The 21,152-nt window shown below is 37.6% G+C and overlaps 1 protein-coding gene and 1 pseudogene across 2 annotated transcripts; both read right to left on the reverse strand.

The window, feature by feature from the left end:
• Nucleotides 1-845: 845 nt before the first annotated feature.
• On the reverse strand, nucleotides 846-11,041 carry LOC148062398 (uncharacterized; annotated as a pseudogene).
• Nucleotides 11,042-13,537: 2,496 nt separating this feature from the next.
• On the reverse strand, nucleotides 13,538-19,851 carry LOC148062399 (myeloid cell surface antigen CD33-like). 2 transcript variants are annotated; one of them, XM_087812076.1, is made up of 7 exons: nucleotides 19,730-19,851; nucleotides 18,875-19,264; nucleotides 18,216-18,533; nucleotides 17,421-17,696; nucleotides 17,255-17,354; nucleotides 17,142-17,184; nucleotides 13,538-14,376 (listed from the first exon to the last, which is right to left on the reverse strand). In XM_087812076.1, the coding sequence occupies exons 1-7, from the start codon at nucleotides 19,803-19,805 to the stop codon at nucleotides 14,158-14,160; spliced, it is 1,422 nt and encodes a 473-aa protein (XP_087668202.1). In that variant the 5' UTR covers nucleotides 19,806-19,851; the 3' UTR covers nucleotides 13,538-14,157. The 2 variants fall into 2 exon arrangements, with proteins under 2 accessions (XP_087668202.1, XP_087668203.1); XM_087812077.1 differs by lacking the exon at nucleotides 17,421-17,696.
• Between the last annotated feature and the right edge of the window lie 1,301 nt (nucleotides 19,852-21,152).

A 21,152-nucleotide genomic window follows, 5' to 3' on the forward strand; every position in this document is an offset into this window, starting at 1 on the left:
ATAGGATGGGGAGGATGAGGAGGAGTAGGAGGATGAGCAGGAGCAGGAGGAGCACGACTGAAGGCCCTGGATCCAGCGATGTGGGGTGTGACTTTGCAGGGACCACGGTGAAGAAGGCTTGGCGGCGGAAAGTGCTGACAGTCTTCTTGGGTCCGGTCCTGGTTCTTTCTTGCAGGCTGGCAAAGATCTACCTTGACCGCTTTGGCATAACCAACCAGAGACGTATCTTTACTCGGTGCAAGGGGTCACAAGTCTTTTCTGGAAGAGCAGTTTGGTTGCTCGAAGGAGCCAGAGGTTCAGGCTGACTGCTGGGTTGCGTGCAGCTTGCTTGCGTCTTGAGAAAATACTGCGGCTGTGCTAACGACGATGGATTACATTTAATTAATTGTAGTATTTTTGTTCTCCTCGATCCTGAGCCTATTTTGTCGTTTCAGTCTCCTTGAGTTTTTGTTTCCCGCACAACTTGTGGTGAGATTTAAGTTCCCTTGGACTCTCATATAGACACTTGAACTTTATTTATCTTGGAACTATTGGGATTAAACATTTTTTTTATTCTGTTTCTGGTTGTTTACTTCTGCACTTGGGTTCGGCTCTAGTCTAAACCTCACATATATTTCTCTTTTCACTCCATCTGTGTTGTGGAGCTACTACTACAGATCAAGTGAATCATATCAAACTATAATATGTGAAAACTTGCCTGAGTGAGATCTTTGGCTCCTGCAGGTGTCTTTGTCATAGTCTCAACCATTATAGATTTTTTTTTATAAAATAAATTATTTTCTTTTCAACTAACTAAATTTAAATAACACTTGTTATTTACAGACACAGGCATTTTCTTGGTAAAAATGAACATTTTATTAACGCATATCTACAATTACATTGAAACATGAGATATCAGATGATGGGTGAGAAAAAGAGTTGGTGGAGGAAGTTAGCAGATGTTCTAAGATAAATGATCGTAAAATGATCTTCATTATGATAATGAAAACACAATTTCCTCTTTCTTTTCATTTCTTTTTTTAGAGAGTTACAACAAATTTTTAACCTTTTATTTAAGTGAGGAGCATAAAAAAGTGATGCAAGAGATGATATGAGACGATGATCAAAACTATAATGTATCCATAACATTATGACAGACATAAGATTTTCTCTTTCCCTTGTGACTGAAGCCAACTCTTGATTTCTGTGATCTGTGGTGCAACTGCGGCGATTGAATCATTGTCTTGGAGATGATTCCTCTGGATCGAAGTCCTCGTATTCTTCTGCTTGATTTTCCTATTCAAAACACATTTTAAAGTAGAATTATTTTGGTGCTTAATTCGGCTTCTACCTTGTTATTCTCGACACTATCATCTAAAGGAGGGGTAAATGTTCTTCAGAACCTTGTGAGTAAGCTGCATCTTTCATTTAAAATTCCCCAACACCTAATAGAAAAAAACCCCAGTTGAAATGGAAGTTGACAAAGTCACTAGAATTTGATTTAAAAAAAAGGTGATATATATATATATATATATATATATATATATATATATATATATATATATATATATATATATGTATGATATAGATGAAAGACAAACACAAAAAACACTTCAAATTGAAATTGCAACTTTTCATGTTTTGTTTAAAGAAACTGTAATTTTTTTTATAGTCTAGAATAACTTACAATCGTCGTTTAAAACTCTTTTTGGAGAAAATAGTTTAGTAAAGTTCAGAATTGTATTCTTCCTTTCTGGACTCCTGGTGAGTCATTCGGTTAAGGTAAGGGTTAAGGTTCGGTTGAAATTGGATTTAGAAAAACATAATGAAATAATAAAAAGAAAAGAAGATTGTTAAATATAGAAAATCTTGGAAAAAATTGAATAAATAAAACAATTAAACTAGTTAGTGTAAGAGCTAGGGTTACATTTTTTTTTCTTTTTAAATAATTGCTCAAAATGTGAAGAAGATTTTGAAATTAGCAAATATTTCCTAAAGGCACCAGAAATTGTTCATGTTTAAAAAGTCTTCAGAGAATATAAGAAACAACAGGCCTTTGACAAATTAACTTATACATAAGGGCTACCACAAACGGGTCACCTTGACCCAGAGACAACACAAGCGTTAACTACCAGAGATCTGGTAATGAGATTAATATTTCAAGAAGCCTCATCAGGTTAACTGCTGGTTTGTAGAATAAAGTTGTTTTTTTGTATTGTGATGCATAACCACCTCGCGTTCTACCCCTGACTTGGAATCTTCAAACTGTAAGTTTAAAGACTGTTTATTGCTGGATGTTGTTTAGAGTAACAGGGTTTTAAAAGAAAACTTACCATCTTGACCGAGTTATCGTGATTTTCTGACCTTTGTTTGTTTCTGAGAAGACATTTAGTTGTGCTTTTGATTCATAACGACCAACCAAGTGTAATATAACAACACATCAAAATTACCTGAAGCAACGCAGGACCAAACCAAAAACGATTGCTGACGAAAAAACTCTCACCAAAATGGGAACAAGGTTTTCAATGGTCAGAAACTTTTTCCACTGGCCTGTGGTCAAGATAAGAATCATGAAATGTAAGAGTGTTCACGGTACTTTGAAGACGAAACACTTACTCTCATGATTAGAGATCACATTAAGAACGAGAAGTTCCTGTTTTGTTTCTCTGTCGTTGTGGCCGACAACACACTGGACTTTCACACTGTGATCATCTCTCACACTGATGCTGCTCACGATTCCATCTTCTGATAGGTTGGTGTTGACGGTATAGTCACTGTGGTTGGTCAGCAGTGGCCAGGAGATGGAGGGTAAGGGACGTCCACGACTGCCGCAGACACAAGTGAGAACTCCTGCATGTCGTTCACATGACCCGTTCAAGATCCCAGCAGACACTAAAAAAAGGAAAAAAAAAGTTTTTTCAAACAATTGAATAGTATCAGAAAACCTGGTTCAAACAAGTCACAGTCACATCCACGTGTGTTGTCAGTGTTTTCATCTCATATCGAACGTTACAGATGTAGCGTCCGGAATCTTCTGCCGTCACGTTCGGTATAAAAACACGATGTGTGGTTTTGTTATCAGTCTGATTAAGCTCTTTCTTCATCATTGTGACAAGAGATTTAATGAAAACTCTCTCAACTGCAGCTCAGACTTAGAGAACTTCCCTTCATGACGTCTGAGTTTCCCACAATGACTGGTCTCTTTACATCTGCAGGTAAATTAGAAAAACTAAACAAGCTTGAGTCTCATCTGAAGGGATCAGGACTAGAGCTTTAAAAGCCTCCTTTTTTTGGGCGATGAGCTCCGGTGTGAGCGCTGGTAGAGCCAGGAGAAGAGCTTGACTTCTGATCTCTGGAAGGTCTTTGGTCAGGTCCTCCAAAAGAGCAGGGAAGTAAAACTTCTCTAGATTGGAGGGCAACACCAAGTATACTTTGGGCTGGCTAATTCCATGTGATGCTAGCACCTCCATGGAAGCCTTCCTCTTTAGCTCCACGTCTTCTTGGGTTTCTGTCGCCGAACATAAGATAATAACAAACACATTTTGTCTCTGTAGTGACCGGGCCTCTGAAAACAGCTCAACTGCATTAGCTTCGGGCGTCTGTGCAAATGTCAAAAAGACCGCATTGTAGCGAAGGAATTTTACTTTGTCCATGTAGCTGTCCTTGTCAACCGTAGTCCCATTTGGTACAGGAAGCAGGTCCCACAAGCGAAAGTCCTGGTGTTTAGGGTCAGAGTAGCTCTCTACATCCCCTTCGAGAGTCGGTGAAGGAGCTGCTCCTTCATATCCAGGTCCAACCCCTCGGAGAGAGTTCATGAAGGTATATTTTTCGTGGCTGCGGTCTCAAAAAATGCCCAAGTTGATCCTGCTCAGCAGGAGATCTTCCACAGCATCCTTGATGTCGGCAAATTGGTTGCTCTCCATCGACTCTTTCAGTGTCCCCAGGAGGTTGAGGCTTTTAAGAACCTCTGCCATCTCTGCAGGACAGAGATCAGTTATCAAAGGAGGGATTCATTTAGAGGAGGTTTTCCGTTACATCTCTTACATGTTAATTGTTTTAATTTTGTAAACCACAAAAGAAGTTGAACTCTGTAGATAATCATTCAACAGTGCTTTTTGACTGTGACTGGAATTTACCGTGTTGGTTGAAAACGCTGTTTGCATTAATTTCCATAATGTCAAAAGATATATGGATGGATGGATGGATGGATGGATGGATGGATGGATGGATGGACAGATACTTTATTGATTCCCTGGAGAATAAATTATTTGCTCCAGCAGCAATAACGCATCCATCCATACAAACATCCATAAATACTTGTAAAAACAATCAAATACATTTATAAATACTACAAAACTTGTTAAAAGACATAAATGAATAATTCACAAAGTAAAGGTGAATTTTAAGCATGAGGGAGCAAATTAGAAAAAACAGGAAACCAACTCGAAAGGTATTCTCTTGTTTTATAATTAAATTCACTGCAGTCAAGTTCTCACAACATTGCAAGAACAATCTTTTATCACGTGAAGGAGCAAGAAACACATTTTACAGTGCTGTCTTAAGTTTTATTTGTGTAGTAATGTTATATGCCTTATAAAAACGTTTATTTTCCGAACATCTAAGTTCTGGTCGATTTAACTTAAAAATTGCCTCTGGGTAAAATTACCTGAAGTTGGAGCACCACCCTTGTATTCTAGTCCAATGGAAACTATTAAATTTACATGGATAATAATGAATTAATTTGCCTTATTAATTAACTATGAAACACTAGTTTTAATCAATCACATTTACTGAAGTTACTACTTGTTGTCGTGATTAATGTTCTTTTCTGAGAAAGAGGCTCTTAAATTGATTATACAAAAACATGAAAAATGGTAAAGGCAACTGACGTACTTTTTATAGGATTCATTGAAAGAAACAAAGAAAAAAGTGAGAACAGTTAAGAACGATGTAATGGAATGATGATGCTTGCTTTGATATCATGCAAGGAACAATATTAATTACTCAAGTAAGTAATGGACTTGAAGGCTTTGATAATTGTCAACTTCTGGGAAAGCTTTACATACTATCTTAAGCTAATCTCGCTACCTCAATCAACTATCAATTTGAAAAATCCCAACACATCAATCAATGCAAGAGTGACAATCTTACAGTTTCTTACTTTCTTACATCATCGAGAGGAAGGCGTGACGAGGAGGTTGAGGTGAATAGGATGGGGAGGATGAGGAGGAGTAGGAGGATGAGCAGGAGCAGGAGGAGCACGACTGAAGGCCCTGGATCCAGCGATGTGGGGTGTGACTTTGCAGGGACCACGGTGAAGAAGGCTTGGCGGCGGAAAGTGCTGACAGTCTTCTTGGGTCCGGTCCTGGTTCTTTCTTGCAGGCTGGCAAAGATCTACCTTGACCGCTTTGGCATAACCAACCAGAGACGTATCTTTACTCGGTGCAAGGGGTCACAAGTCTTTTCTGGAAGAGCAGTTTGGTTGCTCGAAGGAGCCAGAGGTTCAGGCTGACTGCTGGGTTGCGTGCAGCTTGCTTGCGTCTTGAGAAAATACTGCGGCTGTGCTAACGACGATGGATTACATTTAATTAATTGTAGTGTTTTTGTTCTCCTCGATCCTGAGCCTATTTTGTCGTTTCAGTCTCCTTGAGTTTTTGTTTCCCGCACAACTTGTGGTGAGATTTAAGTTCCCTTGGACTCTCATATAGACACTTGAACTTTATTTATCTTGGAACTATTGGGATTAAACATTTTTTTTATTCTGTTTCTGGTTGTTTACTTCTGCACTTGGGTTCGGCTCTAGTCTAAACCTCACATATATTTCTCTTTTCACTCCATCTGTGTTGTGGAGCTACTACTACAGATCAAGTGAATCATATCAAACTATAATATGTGAAAACTTGCCTGAGTGAGATCTTTGGCTCCTGCAGGTGTCTTTGTCATAGTCTCAACCATTATAGATTTTTTTTTATAAAATAAATTATTTTCTTTTCAACTAACTAAATTTAAATAACACTTGTTATTTACAGACACAGGCATTTTCTTGGTAAAAATGAACATTTTATTAACGCATATCTACAATTACATTGAAACATGAGATATCAGATGATGGGTGAGAAAAAGAGTTGGTGGAGGAAGTTAGCAGATGTTCTAAGATAAATGATCGTAAAATGATCTTCATTATGATAATGAAAACACAATTTCCTCTTTCTTTTCATTTCTTTTTTTAGAGAGTTACAACAAATTTTTAACCTTTTATTTAAGTGAGGAGCATAAAAAAGTGATGCAAGAGATGATATGAGACGATGATCAAAACTATAATGTATCCATAACATTATGACAGACATAAGATTTTCTCTTTCCCTTGTGACTGAAGCCAACTCTTGATTTCTGTGATCTGTGGTGCAACTGCGGCGATTGAATCATTGTCTTGGAGATGATTCCTCTGGATCGAAGTCCTCGTATTCTTCTGCTTGATTTTCCTATTCAAAACACATTTTAAAGTAGAATTATTTTGGTGCTTAATTCGGCTTCTACCTTGTTATTCTCGACACTATCATCTAAAGGAGGGGTAAATGTTCTTCAGAACCTTGTGAGTAAGCTGCATCTTTCATTTAAAATTCCCCAACACCTAATAGAAAAAAACCCCAGTTGAAATGGAAGTTGACAAAGTCACTAGAATTTGATTTAAAAAAAAGGTGATATATATATATATATATATATATATATATATATATATATATATATATATATATATATATATATATGTATGATATAGATGAAAGACAAACACAAAAAACACTTCAAATTGAAATTGCAACTTTTCATGTTTTGTTTAAAGAAACTGTAATTTTTTTTATAGTCTAGAATAACTTACAATCGTCGTTTAAAACTCTTTTTGGAGAAAATAGTTTAGTAAAGTTCAGAATTGTATTCTTCCTTTCTGGACTCCTGGTGAGTCATTCGGTTAAGGTAAGGGTTAAGGTTCGGTTGAAATTGGATTTAGAAAAACATAATGAAATAATAAAAAGAAAAGAAGATTGTTAAATATAGAAAATCTTGGAAAAAATTGAATAAATAAAACAATTAAACTAGTTAGTGTAAGAGCTAGGGTTACATTTTTTTTTCTTTTTAAATAATTGCTCAAAATGTGAAGAAGATTTTGAAATTAGCAAATATTTCCTAAAGGCACCAGAAATTGTTCATGTTTAAAAAGTCTTCAGAGAATATAAGAAACAACAGGCCTTTGACAAATTAACTTATACATAAGGGCTACCACAAACGGGTCACCTTGACCCAGAGACAACACAAGCGTTAACTACCAGAGATCTGGTAATGAGATTAATATTTCAAGAAGCCTCATCAGGTTAACTGCTGGTTTGTAGAATAAAGTTGTTTTTTTGTATTGTGATGCATAACCACCTCGCGTTCTACCCCTGACTTGGAATCTTCAAACTGTAAGTTTAAAGACTGTTTATTGCTGGATGTTGTTTAGAGTAACAGGGTTTTAAAAGAAAACTTACCATCTTGACCGAGTTATCGTGATTTTCTGACCTTTGTTTGTTTCTGAGAAGACATTTAGTTGTGCTTTTGATTCATAACGACCAACCAAGTGTAATATAACAACACATCAAAATTACCTGAAGCAACGCAGGACCAAACCAAAAACGATTGCTGACGAAAAAACTCTCACCAAAATGGGAACAAGGTTTTCAATGGTCAGAAACTTTTTCCACTGGCCTGTGGTCAAGATAAGAATCATGAAATGTAAGAGTGTTCACGGTACTTTGAAGACGAAACACTTACTCTCATGATTAGAGATCACATTAAGAACGAGAAGTTCCTGTTTTGTTTCTCTGTCGTTGTGGCCGACAACACACTGGACTTTCACACTGTGATCATCTCTCACACTGATGCTGCTCACGATTCCATCTTCTGATAGGTTGGTGTTGACGGTATAGTCACTGTGGTTGGTCAGCAGTGGCCAGGAGATGGAGGGTAAGGGACGTCCACGACTGCCGCAGACACAAGTGAGAACTCCTGCATGTCGTTCACATGACCCGTTCAAGATCCCAGCAGACACTAAAAAAAGGAAAAAAAAAGTTTTTTCAAACAATTGAATAGTATCAGAAAACCTGGTTCAAACAAGTCACAGTCACATCCACGTGTGTTGTCAGTGTTTTCATCTCATATCGAACGTTACAGATGTAGCGTCCGGAATCTTCTGCCGTCACGTTCGGTATAAAAACACGATGTGTGGTTTTGTTATCAGTCTGATTAAGCTCTTTCTTCATCATTGTGACAAGAGATTTAATGAAAACTCTCTCAACTGCAGCTCAGACTTAGAGAACTTCCCTTCATGACGTCTGAGTTTCCCACAATGACTGGTCTCTTTACATCTGCAGGTAAATTAGAAAAACTAAACAAGCTTGAGTCTCATCTGAAGGGATCAGGACTGAGGAGAATTTTGTCTGGATTATTCTTGGGGACAGAGTTAAACTAAAATAATATGTATCTGTTAAAATAATTATGACAAAAACTGTAACTCCACTTTATCATCGACCTCCATCATTCATCAAATCAATGACAGAAATGAGAGCGAGAAGAGAGACATGCTTACACTGAACTTTCAGGATCTTATCCTTAGACGTGGTGGTGTTTTTAAATTTGACAGTGCAGGTGATTGTGCTGTTGTGGTGCTCCGCTGTAGAGTTGAACTTCAGCATTGAGCTGTACTTTTTCATGAAAGAACCAAGAGAAATATTTGCGTGAACGGTTTCCGTTCGATATAGCTTTGACGCTTCTGCTTGTCCTTCCAATTCCAGCTGATGATGGGCTCAGATCCGGAGCAGAGTCCAGGAGCAGTGCAGGTCAATGTTTCCAGCCGACTCTCTTTCAGTGAAGGAACCTTCAGAGTAGGTGTTTGACGCAGTACTGGGTTGAGAGTAATGTTTATGATTATTATCTGGAAACATTCTTAAAATGTGGAGACTCATCTGCTCTGGTTCACCGCTTGTTTTGGGCGCCCCCTTCTGTTAGAAGATTATAAAACTTCTTTGAAAACTGAAGCGTCTCAAGTCTTAATGTTCATTTGTTTTTAAAACAAGAGAAAGGCTGGATCCAGTTTTAATTTTTCGATAGTTCAGAATGTACTGTCTCTACTTCAGCCATGATGGTAAATGAATGAAACTAACGTCTCTGACAAACTGCCATTTCTCAAAAACATTTTCTCAAGTGATCGTGTGATTAGAAATGATTAATGAAAGTGGTCGTACCTTTGACGGAAATGTCTTGTTTCATTGCGTAGGTGTAACCAGTTGTTTTTCCTTCAACCCTGAGCCAGTATGATCCAGAATCTGACTGTAAGAGGTCATTGATGATGATGCTGCAGTTCCTTTGACTCATATCAGGCTCCAACATGGACACTCGTCCTTGAAATTCGTCTTCAACGGTTGTGTCTTTCTTGTTGGTGTAGATTAGTTTCCATGATCGAGTACAATGTCCTTTATTTGGACATTTGTACCAAAGTATGTACTGAGGGGTGAATAAGCTCGGTGTTGTGAAGGAGCAAGGAATCACCAAGCAGAGTCCTTCTTCTGCAGTTATTTCACCTTCATTCAACGTGACACAGTAGTTGTAGTCGTAACACACCTGTTTAACAAAACACAAAAAGGGGGAAAAGTTGTACAAAAACATTATCACATTTAATCATCTGTTTTTTAGAAGAACACATTCTCACATTTATATCACACTTTCATGCATCTTTTTTTATTCATAAATTGTTTATTTAAAATGTATATATTTTATGTCAATATTGGTATGTTTTTTAAATGGTATGAATACAAATAGTTTAAAAATATATTCCATAGTTTGTTTTTATGAATTGATTCAGATTATTTGATTAATTTGTGTTACTTTGTTGGTATTTTACACACTCACTGATCATTTCCTTTATATTACATATTTCTTCTGTAAACTCAAAATGAAAGATCCTTTTGAGTGCCTCGCTCCAAAGTCTATCAAAGTTTCTCTTAACTTTCTCTTTTTTTTAAGCTGTAAAAACACTGACGCTTAATAGCAATACAACAGAGGCTAATAGAAAAAAGGGATCCTACCTTTAGCGCCAACGTTGCCTCCCATAGAAATGAGCAGATGAATCCAGAAGAGAATAATCCTTTTTTCTTTTAACATGGACGACAGTTTGTTTGTCCACGCAGCTGTGACCAGATTTGTTGCTTCTAGAATACTAGTCCTCACTTTTGCTCTTCCCTTTTTTCGGCAAGTATGTACACCCCCACCCTTCACACCCTGAGATAAAAAATTGGCCAATCATTCTACGTGTTCCTCTTTTAAACTCTGGAAATATGTCTGAAGATTGTCTTTGTTTTTTTGGTTTGAACTTATGCAGTAAACAATACTTACAATCAATATTCTATCATTAAGTAACAAATAATCGCTTGTTTATTATGGACAGTAATTTATGCGTAAATGTCTCTTTTTTTGTGTTACATGAAGACATACGAGAGCGAGACTTTTCATAGAAAATGTGTGCAATACACTTTTTGATTGAAATTTAATTCAAATTCTTATTTTCTGAATTCTCATTTTATAAAGAACTTCTAGAAGACAAACGTGAGGCTGTCTCTGTTGTTTCTTAAATGTAATATAATTGGAACGTGATGGACTACTAAAAATATCTTTAAATCAGGTGTGTTGGTGAAAATATGCTGTAAAAGGTGTTAGTTTATCGGATGTGTGTTAGTGCATCATGTGTATCGGTATTAATGGACATTTATTTATTTCACCTTTTATATTGTGAACAGCGACACAGGCTTCATCAAGTGCAGAAGTGTTGGTACAGACAGCCAGCTGGACACAGAGCTTTTGCTCCGTTCTGCACCGATGATGGGCAATTTGGACCAACCAGTGTTCAGATCAGCAAAGAGTCCTCGCCTGGAGATGCTGACGGATGATGATGATGAAGATCCAAGACTGGACTCGAGCTCATTCTTTGTCCAACACGAGTAGACATATGATCGTCTGTATAAGTTTACGGAGCCATCTCAACTGAGGTAAGACATTTCAAGTGCCATGAAGCTGGTCCGTAGAATAACATTCAGTATTCGACAATTTTGATTTTTATGGCAGCGTCATTCATCATCCATTTCTCTATTTTGGTTTGATTAACAGTCGATCTAAGAGCTTCTTACTCATTAAAGAACAAATAATCACGGCAAACAAGTAGTTATTACAGTTAATGAGATTGATTCGAATTAGTGTTTGATAGTTAATTAATAACAATTTATTAATTATTAGCCGCACTGTGGATCAGAATCTACTGATGGTTTCACGCACACAGTTCAGGAACAGAGGAGAGAAATCCTTCCAGGCTGTTGCTCCTAAGCTTTGGAACGATCTTCCTCTCTCTCTGTGTTTGATGATCTACTGACTCCTTCAAGAAACATCTCAAGACATTTTTATTTGTTCAGGCTTTTCCTTGATTTCTGGAACTCCTGTTGTGTTCTCAGTTGTATCTTGACCTTTAAAGTATATATTTATTGAATATTGTTTTGATTGTTTAAGCGCTTTGTGACCCTGGTCTGGAAAAGCGCTATATAAATAAAAATGAATTACTTACTTACTTACTATAAATCAAAGGTGGTTCTCCCACTTCAGGTAATCTTACCTAGAGGTAAATTTGAAGTTAAATCGACCCAAACTTAGATGTTCTGAAAGATACTTTTTTTCATAAGGGTTTTAATCGCAATTTATGGTTTATCTGTATGAGGCTGATTAATTGCAAAATTTTGGTTATGATCTAAAATGAACAAGAGTATTTGCTATGACCAAAACTTTTAAACAAAGATTCCTGAAGTTAAACTGCTTTCTTAATGTGTGATTCCCCCATACAGCCCCTTCTTACTCTATTTCACCTAATCTCTCCTGAAGTCTGAGCCCAGCTAATAGCTGCGTAAATCAAAAGCGCTAAAACTAAAACTTAAACTGTGGTACCTAAACTTTTGTTTAAGACTAACGGTCTTCTTATACATACGTATGTTCGTTTAAGTGTTTAAAACACTGCAAACTTTATTCTTTAGGCCTAAACGAGTGTAAAATCACGACAGTGGTACGAGCGTATACCTAACGAGGATTTAAACATTGGAAACTCTAAACTCTAAAGCATATATAAAGTTAAGAAGAAAGAAACGTACAATTCTGAGTTCAGCTGATTTGGTTAAGTAACAATTATAATAGAATTCACACATATTTAATTTTACAGACATACTGGTAAATAAGGATTCAAACAAAAATGATTTTTGAAAAAATGATTCTAAACCAAGATAAAATGGATGAATTGAATAAATTGGTAAAAAAAAACAACTCAAATGGTTTAGAAATAAAGAAACAGCGGCTACAAGGGTTACAAACGTCATTAGAGGGGAAAACAAAACGGCTGACTGCCAACAAACCCCTGACCAACATGCCAGTGTGGATTTGACAGAAACTAAGAAGGTGTGTCAAGAAGACATTCCAATCTTCACCCAATTATTCAACAAATGTGAGTCAAAAGCCAAAGAAGTTGGTTTGCTTTCAGAAATAATTTCGACCTTTTTTTCCATTTTCGGACACGTCGGTTTTTGGCAATTTTTTTAAATTTGAGTGATTAAAATCTGTCGAATTATACCTTTTTTCGAGCCTTCAAAAATAACATTTTCCCATTTGGGCAACAATGTTTTGCGCTCACATGGTCCGTCTGATATCATACTTAAGTATTCGACTTTTTTTTTCCATTTTCGGATAATTCGATTTTTGGCTATTTTTTAAAGTTTGAGTCATTAAAATCGGTCGAATTATACATTTTTTCAAGCCTTCAAAAAACGACATTTTACACATTTGGGCAACTATTTTTTGCACTCACATGGTCCATCTGATATCATACTTAAGTATTCCGACATTTTTTTTCATTTGGGACACGTCGATTTTTGCCCATTTTTTAAAGTTTGACTGATTAAAATCAGTCGAATTGTATCTTTTTTCGAGCCTTCAAAAAACAACATTTTACAGATTGTGGCAACAATTTTTGGAGCTGACACGGTCCGTCTGATGGTTTCAAGCTTAAAACATATAAACCTGTCAAGATATTAAGAAAAAAAAAACATCAAAAGATAACGTTTTAAACATCTCACCACAAGTATTTAAGTAAGCTTTATATGCAAAAGCACCTTTCAGGAGCCAGGGTCACAAACGCTTAAGTAAACAAAATAACACTCGGGTAAAAATACTTACAAATTAAGGTCAAGACAACAAAGTTAGAATAATGACCATTTCACTTTCACAAATAATTTTGCTTTTTGTAATTGATTTTCTTCTATAAACAATGATGAGCTCATGACTGTGGTCGTCTCCCACTCCCCAGATAGAAGCATTTCATTCAAGGAATAGAACCGTATTTTCCGGACTAAGTTGCTCCGGAGTACAAGTCGCACCAGCCATAGAATGCATCATAAAGAAGGAAAAAACATATATAAGTCGCACTGGAGTATAAGTAGCATTTTTGGGGGAAATTTATTTGATAAAATCCAACACCAAGAACAGACATGTCATCTTGAAAGGCAATTTAAAATAAAAATAGAATAGATGCGACAAAAGGCTGAATAATTGTATGCTTACGTTACACGACACAACTGAGAACGTGCCTGGTATGTTAACATTACATATTAAGAGTTATTCAGATAACTATAGCATAAATAACATGCTAAGAAGTTTACCAAACCATCCGTGTAACTCCAAATAACTAAAATCCAATGAAATCTTCATGCTCGGTTTCACTTTTAAACAACTCCGCTAACTCCGGAGGTAGACGATGCGGCGCTTCCTCTTCTGAAATTATCAACACAGGCCTAGAGCGCCCTCTTGCGGCTTAAAGTGAATATAACATGTGAAATGATAAACCGGTAATAATGTGAATAATTTCACACATAAGTCGTTCCAGAGTATAAGTCGCACCCCGGCTAAACTATGAACAAATCTGCGACTTATAGTCCGGAAAATAAGGTTAATAGAAATGACTAGTGACGATGTCTGATCTCATTGGAATTGGAATATAGTGCCGTCTCCTTCTCGGCCTCTTCATCCTTCACATCTGGATTTTTGCTGAATAAACTTTCGTATTCTTGATCATTTTTTTGGTGATATTTTGACAGCCGTCGAGCTCGTCATGTCTCCTCTCTTGATCTCTGAGTATTCTGTCTCCGTCGTCTCCGATGGCTTGGCAGGAGTTTTTTCTCTCGGGTGGAAGAAGTTGATGGTGGAGTAGGACGCGTCAGCTTCTCGAGGTATCGGCTCCAACATGGCTGTGTTCTGGTCAACGTCCGCCGACCTGTCGCCGACATTTTCCTGCGGAGAATTTCAAATTGTCAGGTCCTTCACACTGGACCTTGAACTGTATAGATGCGGCAGATTCTTCTGAAAGCGGTGAACACTAAGGTCGGCCACGGTGTCCCACAGGGTTACATTCTTGGATCACGGGACTTGATCAGAAGACACTCTTGTAAACTTTCACTGACACCCAACTCTACTCGTCAATGAAGTCAGATGAATTAAATCAGCTAACACAAATTACAGATATCAAGTCCTGGATGACTTAAAAATTCCTCTTACTGAACTCTGGACAAAACTGAGGTTCTACTAGTTGACCCACAACATCTCAGACAATCTTTAACTAATGACTAGCTTTACAAAATGGAACTGGCCCTGCTACTAGCACCACTGTAAAGAATCTGGTGCTGTGTCTCAAATCGCATTCTTCTCTTAGTATACTAGAAGTTAGTATGCATCAGGATAGTGTACGTACTAACAAGTACGCAAATTCTCAACAGATAGTATGTCTCAATCAAACACTGCCGTTTGCACTAACAGGAAATGACGCGACAGCTTCTTCTTCTACTACTATTTAACGATGGTTGCAACCAACTGTTTGAACGCTATCGCCGACACCTGCTTGCAGCACGTTTTGCAAGTTTGGAAAAAGAAATAAAGAAAAAATATGAGAATCGAAATATTCGCGTGATATAGAAGCTGGTATCAGCACCGAAGACGTCTCATCCTTCTACTGTTGGCTGAAAATGCAGATGCAAATATCCTGTAAGTATATGCATATATATGTTTTTTTATATGATGTAACTTCCGTTTACATCACTAAGATGGTAGCCATTTATAGTAGATAGTGTCCATCGAACCATACTCAGTTTTGTGGGCGTTTTAGTGCGACATTTAAGTGTGCATGCCGCACTAAATTTCGCATATTGAGAATTGAGACGCACTTACGCACTATAAATACTAACTTTGAGTACGCAAGTATGCGATTTGAGAAACAGCATGGGTGTCTGCTTTGACGATGACTCATCATTTGACTCACACATAAAACAAATCTCAAGGACTGTCTACTTCCACCTTCGTAACATCTCAAAAATCAGGCACTTCCTGCCTTTGGATGCTGCTGAGAAACTCAACCATGGAACTCAAAATTGGTTTGGTAACCTCAGTGACCCTTGACCTCCATACACAGGTGAGTCCAATCATGAGAAAGGGTATTTAAGGAGGCCAATTGTAAGTGTTTCTCCTCTTTGCATCTTCTCTGAAGAGTGGCAACATGGGAGCCTCAAAACAACTCTCAAATGACCTGAAAACAATGATTGTTCAACATCAAGGTTTAGGGCAAGGATATAGAAAGCTGTCTCAGAGATTTAAGCTCTCAGTTTCAACTGTGAGGAACATTGTGAGGAAATGGAAGACCACAGGCACAGTTCTAGTTAAGGCCCGGAGTGGCAGACCAAGGAAAATCTCAGATAAACAGAGGCGCATGATGGTGAGAACAGTCAACCCACAGACCAGCTCCAAAGACCTGCAACATCAACTTGCTGCAGATGGTGTCACTGTGCATCGTTCAACTATTCAGTGCACTTTACACAAGGAGATGCTTTATGGAAGAGTAAAAAGTCTTTTCTCTGCACACGCCATAAACGGGGTCGCTTGAGGTATGCTAAAGCACATTTGGACAAGCCAGCTTCATTTTGGAATAAGGTGCTGTGGACTGATGAAACTAAAATAGAGTTATTTGGGCATAACCAGGGGCGTTATGCATGGCGGAAAAATAAAGCAGCATTCCAAAAAAAGAACTTGCTGCCTACAGTAAAATTTGGTGGCGGTTCCATCATGCTGTGGGGCTGTGTGGCCAATGCAGCGATTGGGAATCTTGTTAAAGATGAGGGGCGCATGGATTCCTCTCAATATCAGCAGATTCTGGAGAACAATGTCCAGGAATCTGTAACAAAGTTGACGTTCCGCCGGGACTGGATCTTTCAACAAGACAACAATCCTAAACACTGCTCAAAATCTACTAAGGCGTTCATGCAGAGGAACAAGTATAACGTTCTGGAATGGCCATCTCAGTCCCCAGACCTGAATATTATTGAAAATGTATGGTGTGATTTAAAGCGGGCCGTCCATGCTGGGAAGACTTCAAACCTGACTGAACTGGAGAGGATCTGTAAAGAAGAATGGTCTAAAAAAACTTTCCATCAGAATCCAGACCCTAATTGGAAGCTATAGGAAGAGTTTTGAGGCTTTTATCCAAACAACAAAAATACCAAAATCATGAAACTGTACAGGGGTGCCCAAACTTGTTCATACCACTGTAATTGCCCAACCTCGTTTATACCTTTAGATTTAACGTTTATAGCATGATTGGAAATCCGCATAACATTTCAGTCTAGCATTTAACCCAAGGCTTCCCTCTCATTGATATTTTTTTACGGATTTTCATGAAGTCAGATTAATGCCGTCATTATGACAGTTAAAGTTAAATAATTACTGGATATCTCTTAGTGATGGGTTGATGACGCTTCATGAAGCGCTCTTGGATGAATAACCTTTGCCTTTTGAGCAACTATATGAATGAAATCTGTCATTTTTGAGCAAATAGTGCAATCTATTGATTTATCAGGTCAATCGCTTATTTTTGGATAGTAGATTTTTATCACGATGAATGGCTTAAGGGTTTGTGTGAAGAAATAAATGTAATAAAAGTTTGCCGTCCAGCATCCAATGGGACTTCAGTATTAATGTTGGGTTTTTTCAAACAGATTTGAAAGGAAACTTACCATCTCCACTGACTCGTCATGCTTTCCTGACTTCCGTTTGTTTCTGAGAAGAAATTGTGTTATTATTATTCTGAATGACCAACAACTGTAAACTAGCAACACATCAAAAGTACCTGATGCAACACAGGACCAAACCAATGACAAACACAGATGAAATGCCCCCCACCGAAAATGCAGCCACGATTTCAGTTGTCAGAATCTTTTTCCACTGGTCTGTAGTCAAGATAAGAATCATGAAATGTAAGAGTGTTCACAGTACTTTGAAGAGAAGACACTTACTCTCACGGTTAGAGATCACGTTGAGAACGAGAAGTTCCTGTTTTGTTTCTCTGTCGTTGTGGCCGACAACACACTGGACTTTCACACTGTGATCATCTCTCACACTGATGCTGCTCACGATTCCATCTTCTGATACGTTGGTGTTGACGGTATAGTCACTGTGGTTGGTCAGCAGTGGCCAGGAGATGGAGGGTAAGGGACGTCCACGACTGCCGCAGACACAAGTGAGAACTCCTGCATGTCGTTCACATGACCCGTTCAAGATCCCAGCAGACACTAAAAAAAGAAAAAAAAAGGTTTTTCAAACAATTGAATAGGATCAGAAAACATGGTTCAAACAAGTCACAGTCACATCCACGTGTGTTTTCAGTGTTTCCATCTCATATCGAACGTTAAAGATGTAGCGTCCGGAATCTTCTGCCGTCACGTATGGTATAAAAACACGATGTGTGGTTTTGTTATCAGTCTGATTAAGCTCTTTCTTCATCATCGTGACAAGAGATTCAGGCAAACTCTCACAACTGCAGCTCAGACTTAGAGAACTTCCATTCATGACGTCTGAGTTTCCCACAATGACTGGTCTCTTTACATCTGCAGGTAAATTAGAAAAACTAAACAAGCTTGAGTCTCATCTGAAGGGATCAGGACTTGTCTGGATTATTCTTGGGGACAGAGTTAAACTAAAATAATATGTATCTGTTAAAATAATTATGACTGTAACTCCACTTTATCATCGACCTCCATCATTCATCAAATCAACGACAGAAATGAGAGCGAGAAGAGAGACATGCTTACACTGAACTTTCAGGGTCTTATCCTTAGACGTGGTGGTCTTTTTAAATTTGACAGTGCAGGTGATTGTGCTGTTGTGGTGCTCCGGTGTAGGGTTGAATGTCAGCGTTGAGCTGTACTGTTTCATGAAAGAACCAAGAGGAAAATTTGCGTGAACAGTGACGTTTCCTCCGATGTAGCTTTGACGCTTCTGCTTGTCCTTCCAATTCCAGCTGATGATGGGCTCAGATCCGGAGCAGAGTCCAGGAGCAGTGCAGGTCAATGTTTCCAGCCGACTCTCTTTCAGTGAAGGAACCTTCAGAGTTGGTGTTTGACGCAGTACTGGGTTGAGATTAATGTTTATGATTATTATCTGGAAACATTCTTAAAATGGGGAGACTCATCTGCTCGGGTTCACCGCTTGTTTTGGGCGCCCCCTTCTTTTAGAAGATTATAAAACTTCTTTGAAAACTGAAGCGTCTCAAGTCTTAATGTTAATTTGTTTTTAAAACAAGCGAAAGGCTGGATCCAGTTTTAATTTTTCGATAGTTCAGAATGTACTGTCTCTACTTCAGCCATGATGGGAAATGAATGAAACTACCGTCTCCGACAAACTGCTATTTCTCAAAAACATTTTCTCAAGTGATCGTGTGATTAGAAATGATTAATGAAAGCGGTCGTACCTTCGACGGAAATGTCTGTTTTCATTAAGTAGCTGTAACCGGTAAAACCTGCTGTGTTCCTTCCTTCAACTCTGAGCCAGTATGATCCAGAATCTGACTGTGAGAGGTCATTGATGATGATGCTGCAGTTCCGTCGACTCATATCAGGCTCCAACATGGATACTCGTCCTTGAAATTCGTCTTCAACGGTTGTGTCTTTCTTGTTGGTGTAGATTAGTTTCCATGATCGAGTACAAAGTCCTTTATTTGGACATTTGTACCAAAGTATGTACTGAGGGATGAATACCCTAGATGTCGTGAAGGAGCAAGGAATCACCAAGCAGAGTCCTTCTTCTGCAGTTATTTCACCTTCATTCAACGTGACACAGTAGTTGTAGTCGTAACACACCTCTGTTTAACAAAACACAAAAAGGGGGAAAAGTTGTACAAAAACATTATCACATTTAATCATCTGTTTTTTAGATGAACACATTCTCACATTTATATCACACTTTCATGCATCTTTTTTTATTCATAAATTGTTTATTTAAAATGTATATATTTTATGTCAATAGTGGTATGTTTTTTACATGGTATGAATACAAATAGTTTAAAAATATATTCAATAGTTTGTTTTTATAAATTGATTCAGATTATTTGATTAATTTGTGTTACTTTGTTGGTATTTTACACACTCACTGATCATTTCCTATATATTACATATTTCTTCTGTAAACTCAAAATGAAAGATCCTTATGAGTGCCTCGCTCCAAAGTCTATCAAAGTTTCAATTAACTTCCTCTTTTTTTTTAAGCTGTTAAAACACTGATGCTTAATAGCAATACAACAGAGGCTAATAGAAAAAAGGGATCCTACCTTTAGCGCCAACGTTGCCTCCCATAGAAATGAGCAGATGAATCCAGAAGAGAATAATCATTTTTTCTTTTAACATGGACAACAGTTTGTCTGTCCACGCAGCTGTGACCAGATTTGTTGCTTCTAGAATACTAGTCCTCACTTTTGTTCTTCCCTTTTTTCGGCAAGTATGTACACCCCCACCCTTCACACACTGAGATAAAAAATTGGCCAATCATTCTACTTGTTCCTCTTTTAAACTCTGGGGGGGAAAAACAAACATATTTTAATCCTATTAGTTGTTCAGATGAAAAGTAAAAATATGACCAGTCCTTAAGTATTTTCAAAAACGTTGTGTACAATGAGATTTGTGGTTAAAATGTTCAAAATAGTCAAAAGCAACACACTTTCATAAGAAAAAATGAACGAAGATCTTGAGGCTTTTTCTGCTGTTTATTCAATGAAATAATGCAAATTGGAACGTGATGGAACATAAAAGTGTCATTGAGTTTGTGCAAGAGTGAAAACAACTCAACGGTATCAACATGATATTGATCAATGCATTATTGATATCATCTAAAGTCAAAGACATTGGTCCAGTTGTGCTTTTAAAAAAAACTCTTTCCATGACTTAAATGAACAAATAACCATATACTTTACACACCGATGAGCCTAATCATAATGACCACCAATCCAAATGACATCCCTATTGTCAATTATTTAATACTTAATACTACACCCACATGTGGTCATAATGTTATAGCAGATCGGTGAAGAACAAGTTTTGCAGATAAACCGTCTGTTTGAGTTCATAGGTTCACTCTAATGCACATTAGTTATTATTTAAAATTACAACGTATTCAAGCAGATAAATGTTTAAGTCGACTGGAGGAATTAAATCTTTATTTTGTACTCAGACACGTGACTACCGTCGTAACTCCCATAACCAGCTGTACATTTCACTTCCTTTCCATATATAAAATATTAATAAATATTATCAACACCGTCAGGAGAGTTAGGGGATTATTAGTGAGCTGTGAAGTAACATCACAGGTCCATCAAATGTCTTTTGGTGACGGCAACGCTGGTTTGGCAGCATCATTTTCAGTCAAACGCAGAGTTATCTTCACCAGTGATGCAAGAATAAACCATAGTGTCGCCCCTTTTTACGCACTATTTGAATAGAAACACACACTCACACAAAAACATTGTCAGGTTTAACACTTCAGTTGCAGTTGCACGCTTGCTCTTTTTTTGTCTTTTTTTTACAAATCAACCCAGTAGCTCACACATGCTGGAAATGAAATGATGGAACGACCGTAACATTTATTTTCTCCTACAGAGGATGAAATCATTGATGTTTTTGTTGTTCATCAAACGTCTTCAAAAGATGTTTGTGGAAATTGAACCTCACTTTTGCAGAGTAACACGAATGAAAAGATGC

The sequence above is a fragment of the Callionymus lyra genome, chromosome 17 (assembly GCF_982586985.1).
Source record: "Callionymus lyra chromosome 17, fCalLyr1.hap1.1, whole genome shotgun sequence".
Classification (NCBI taxonomy): domain Eukaryota; kingdom Metazoa; phylum Chordata; class Actinopteri; order Syngnathiformes; family Callionymidae; genus Callionymus; species Callionymus lyra.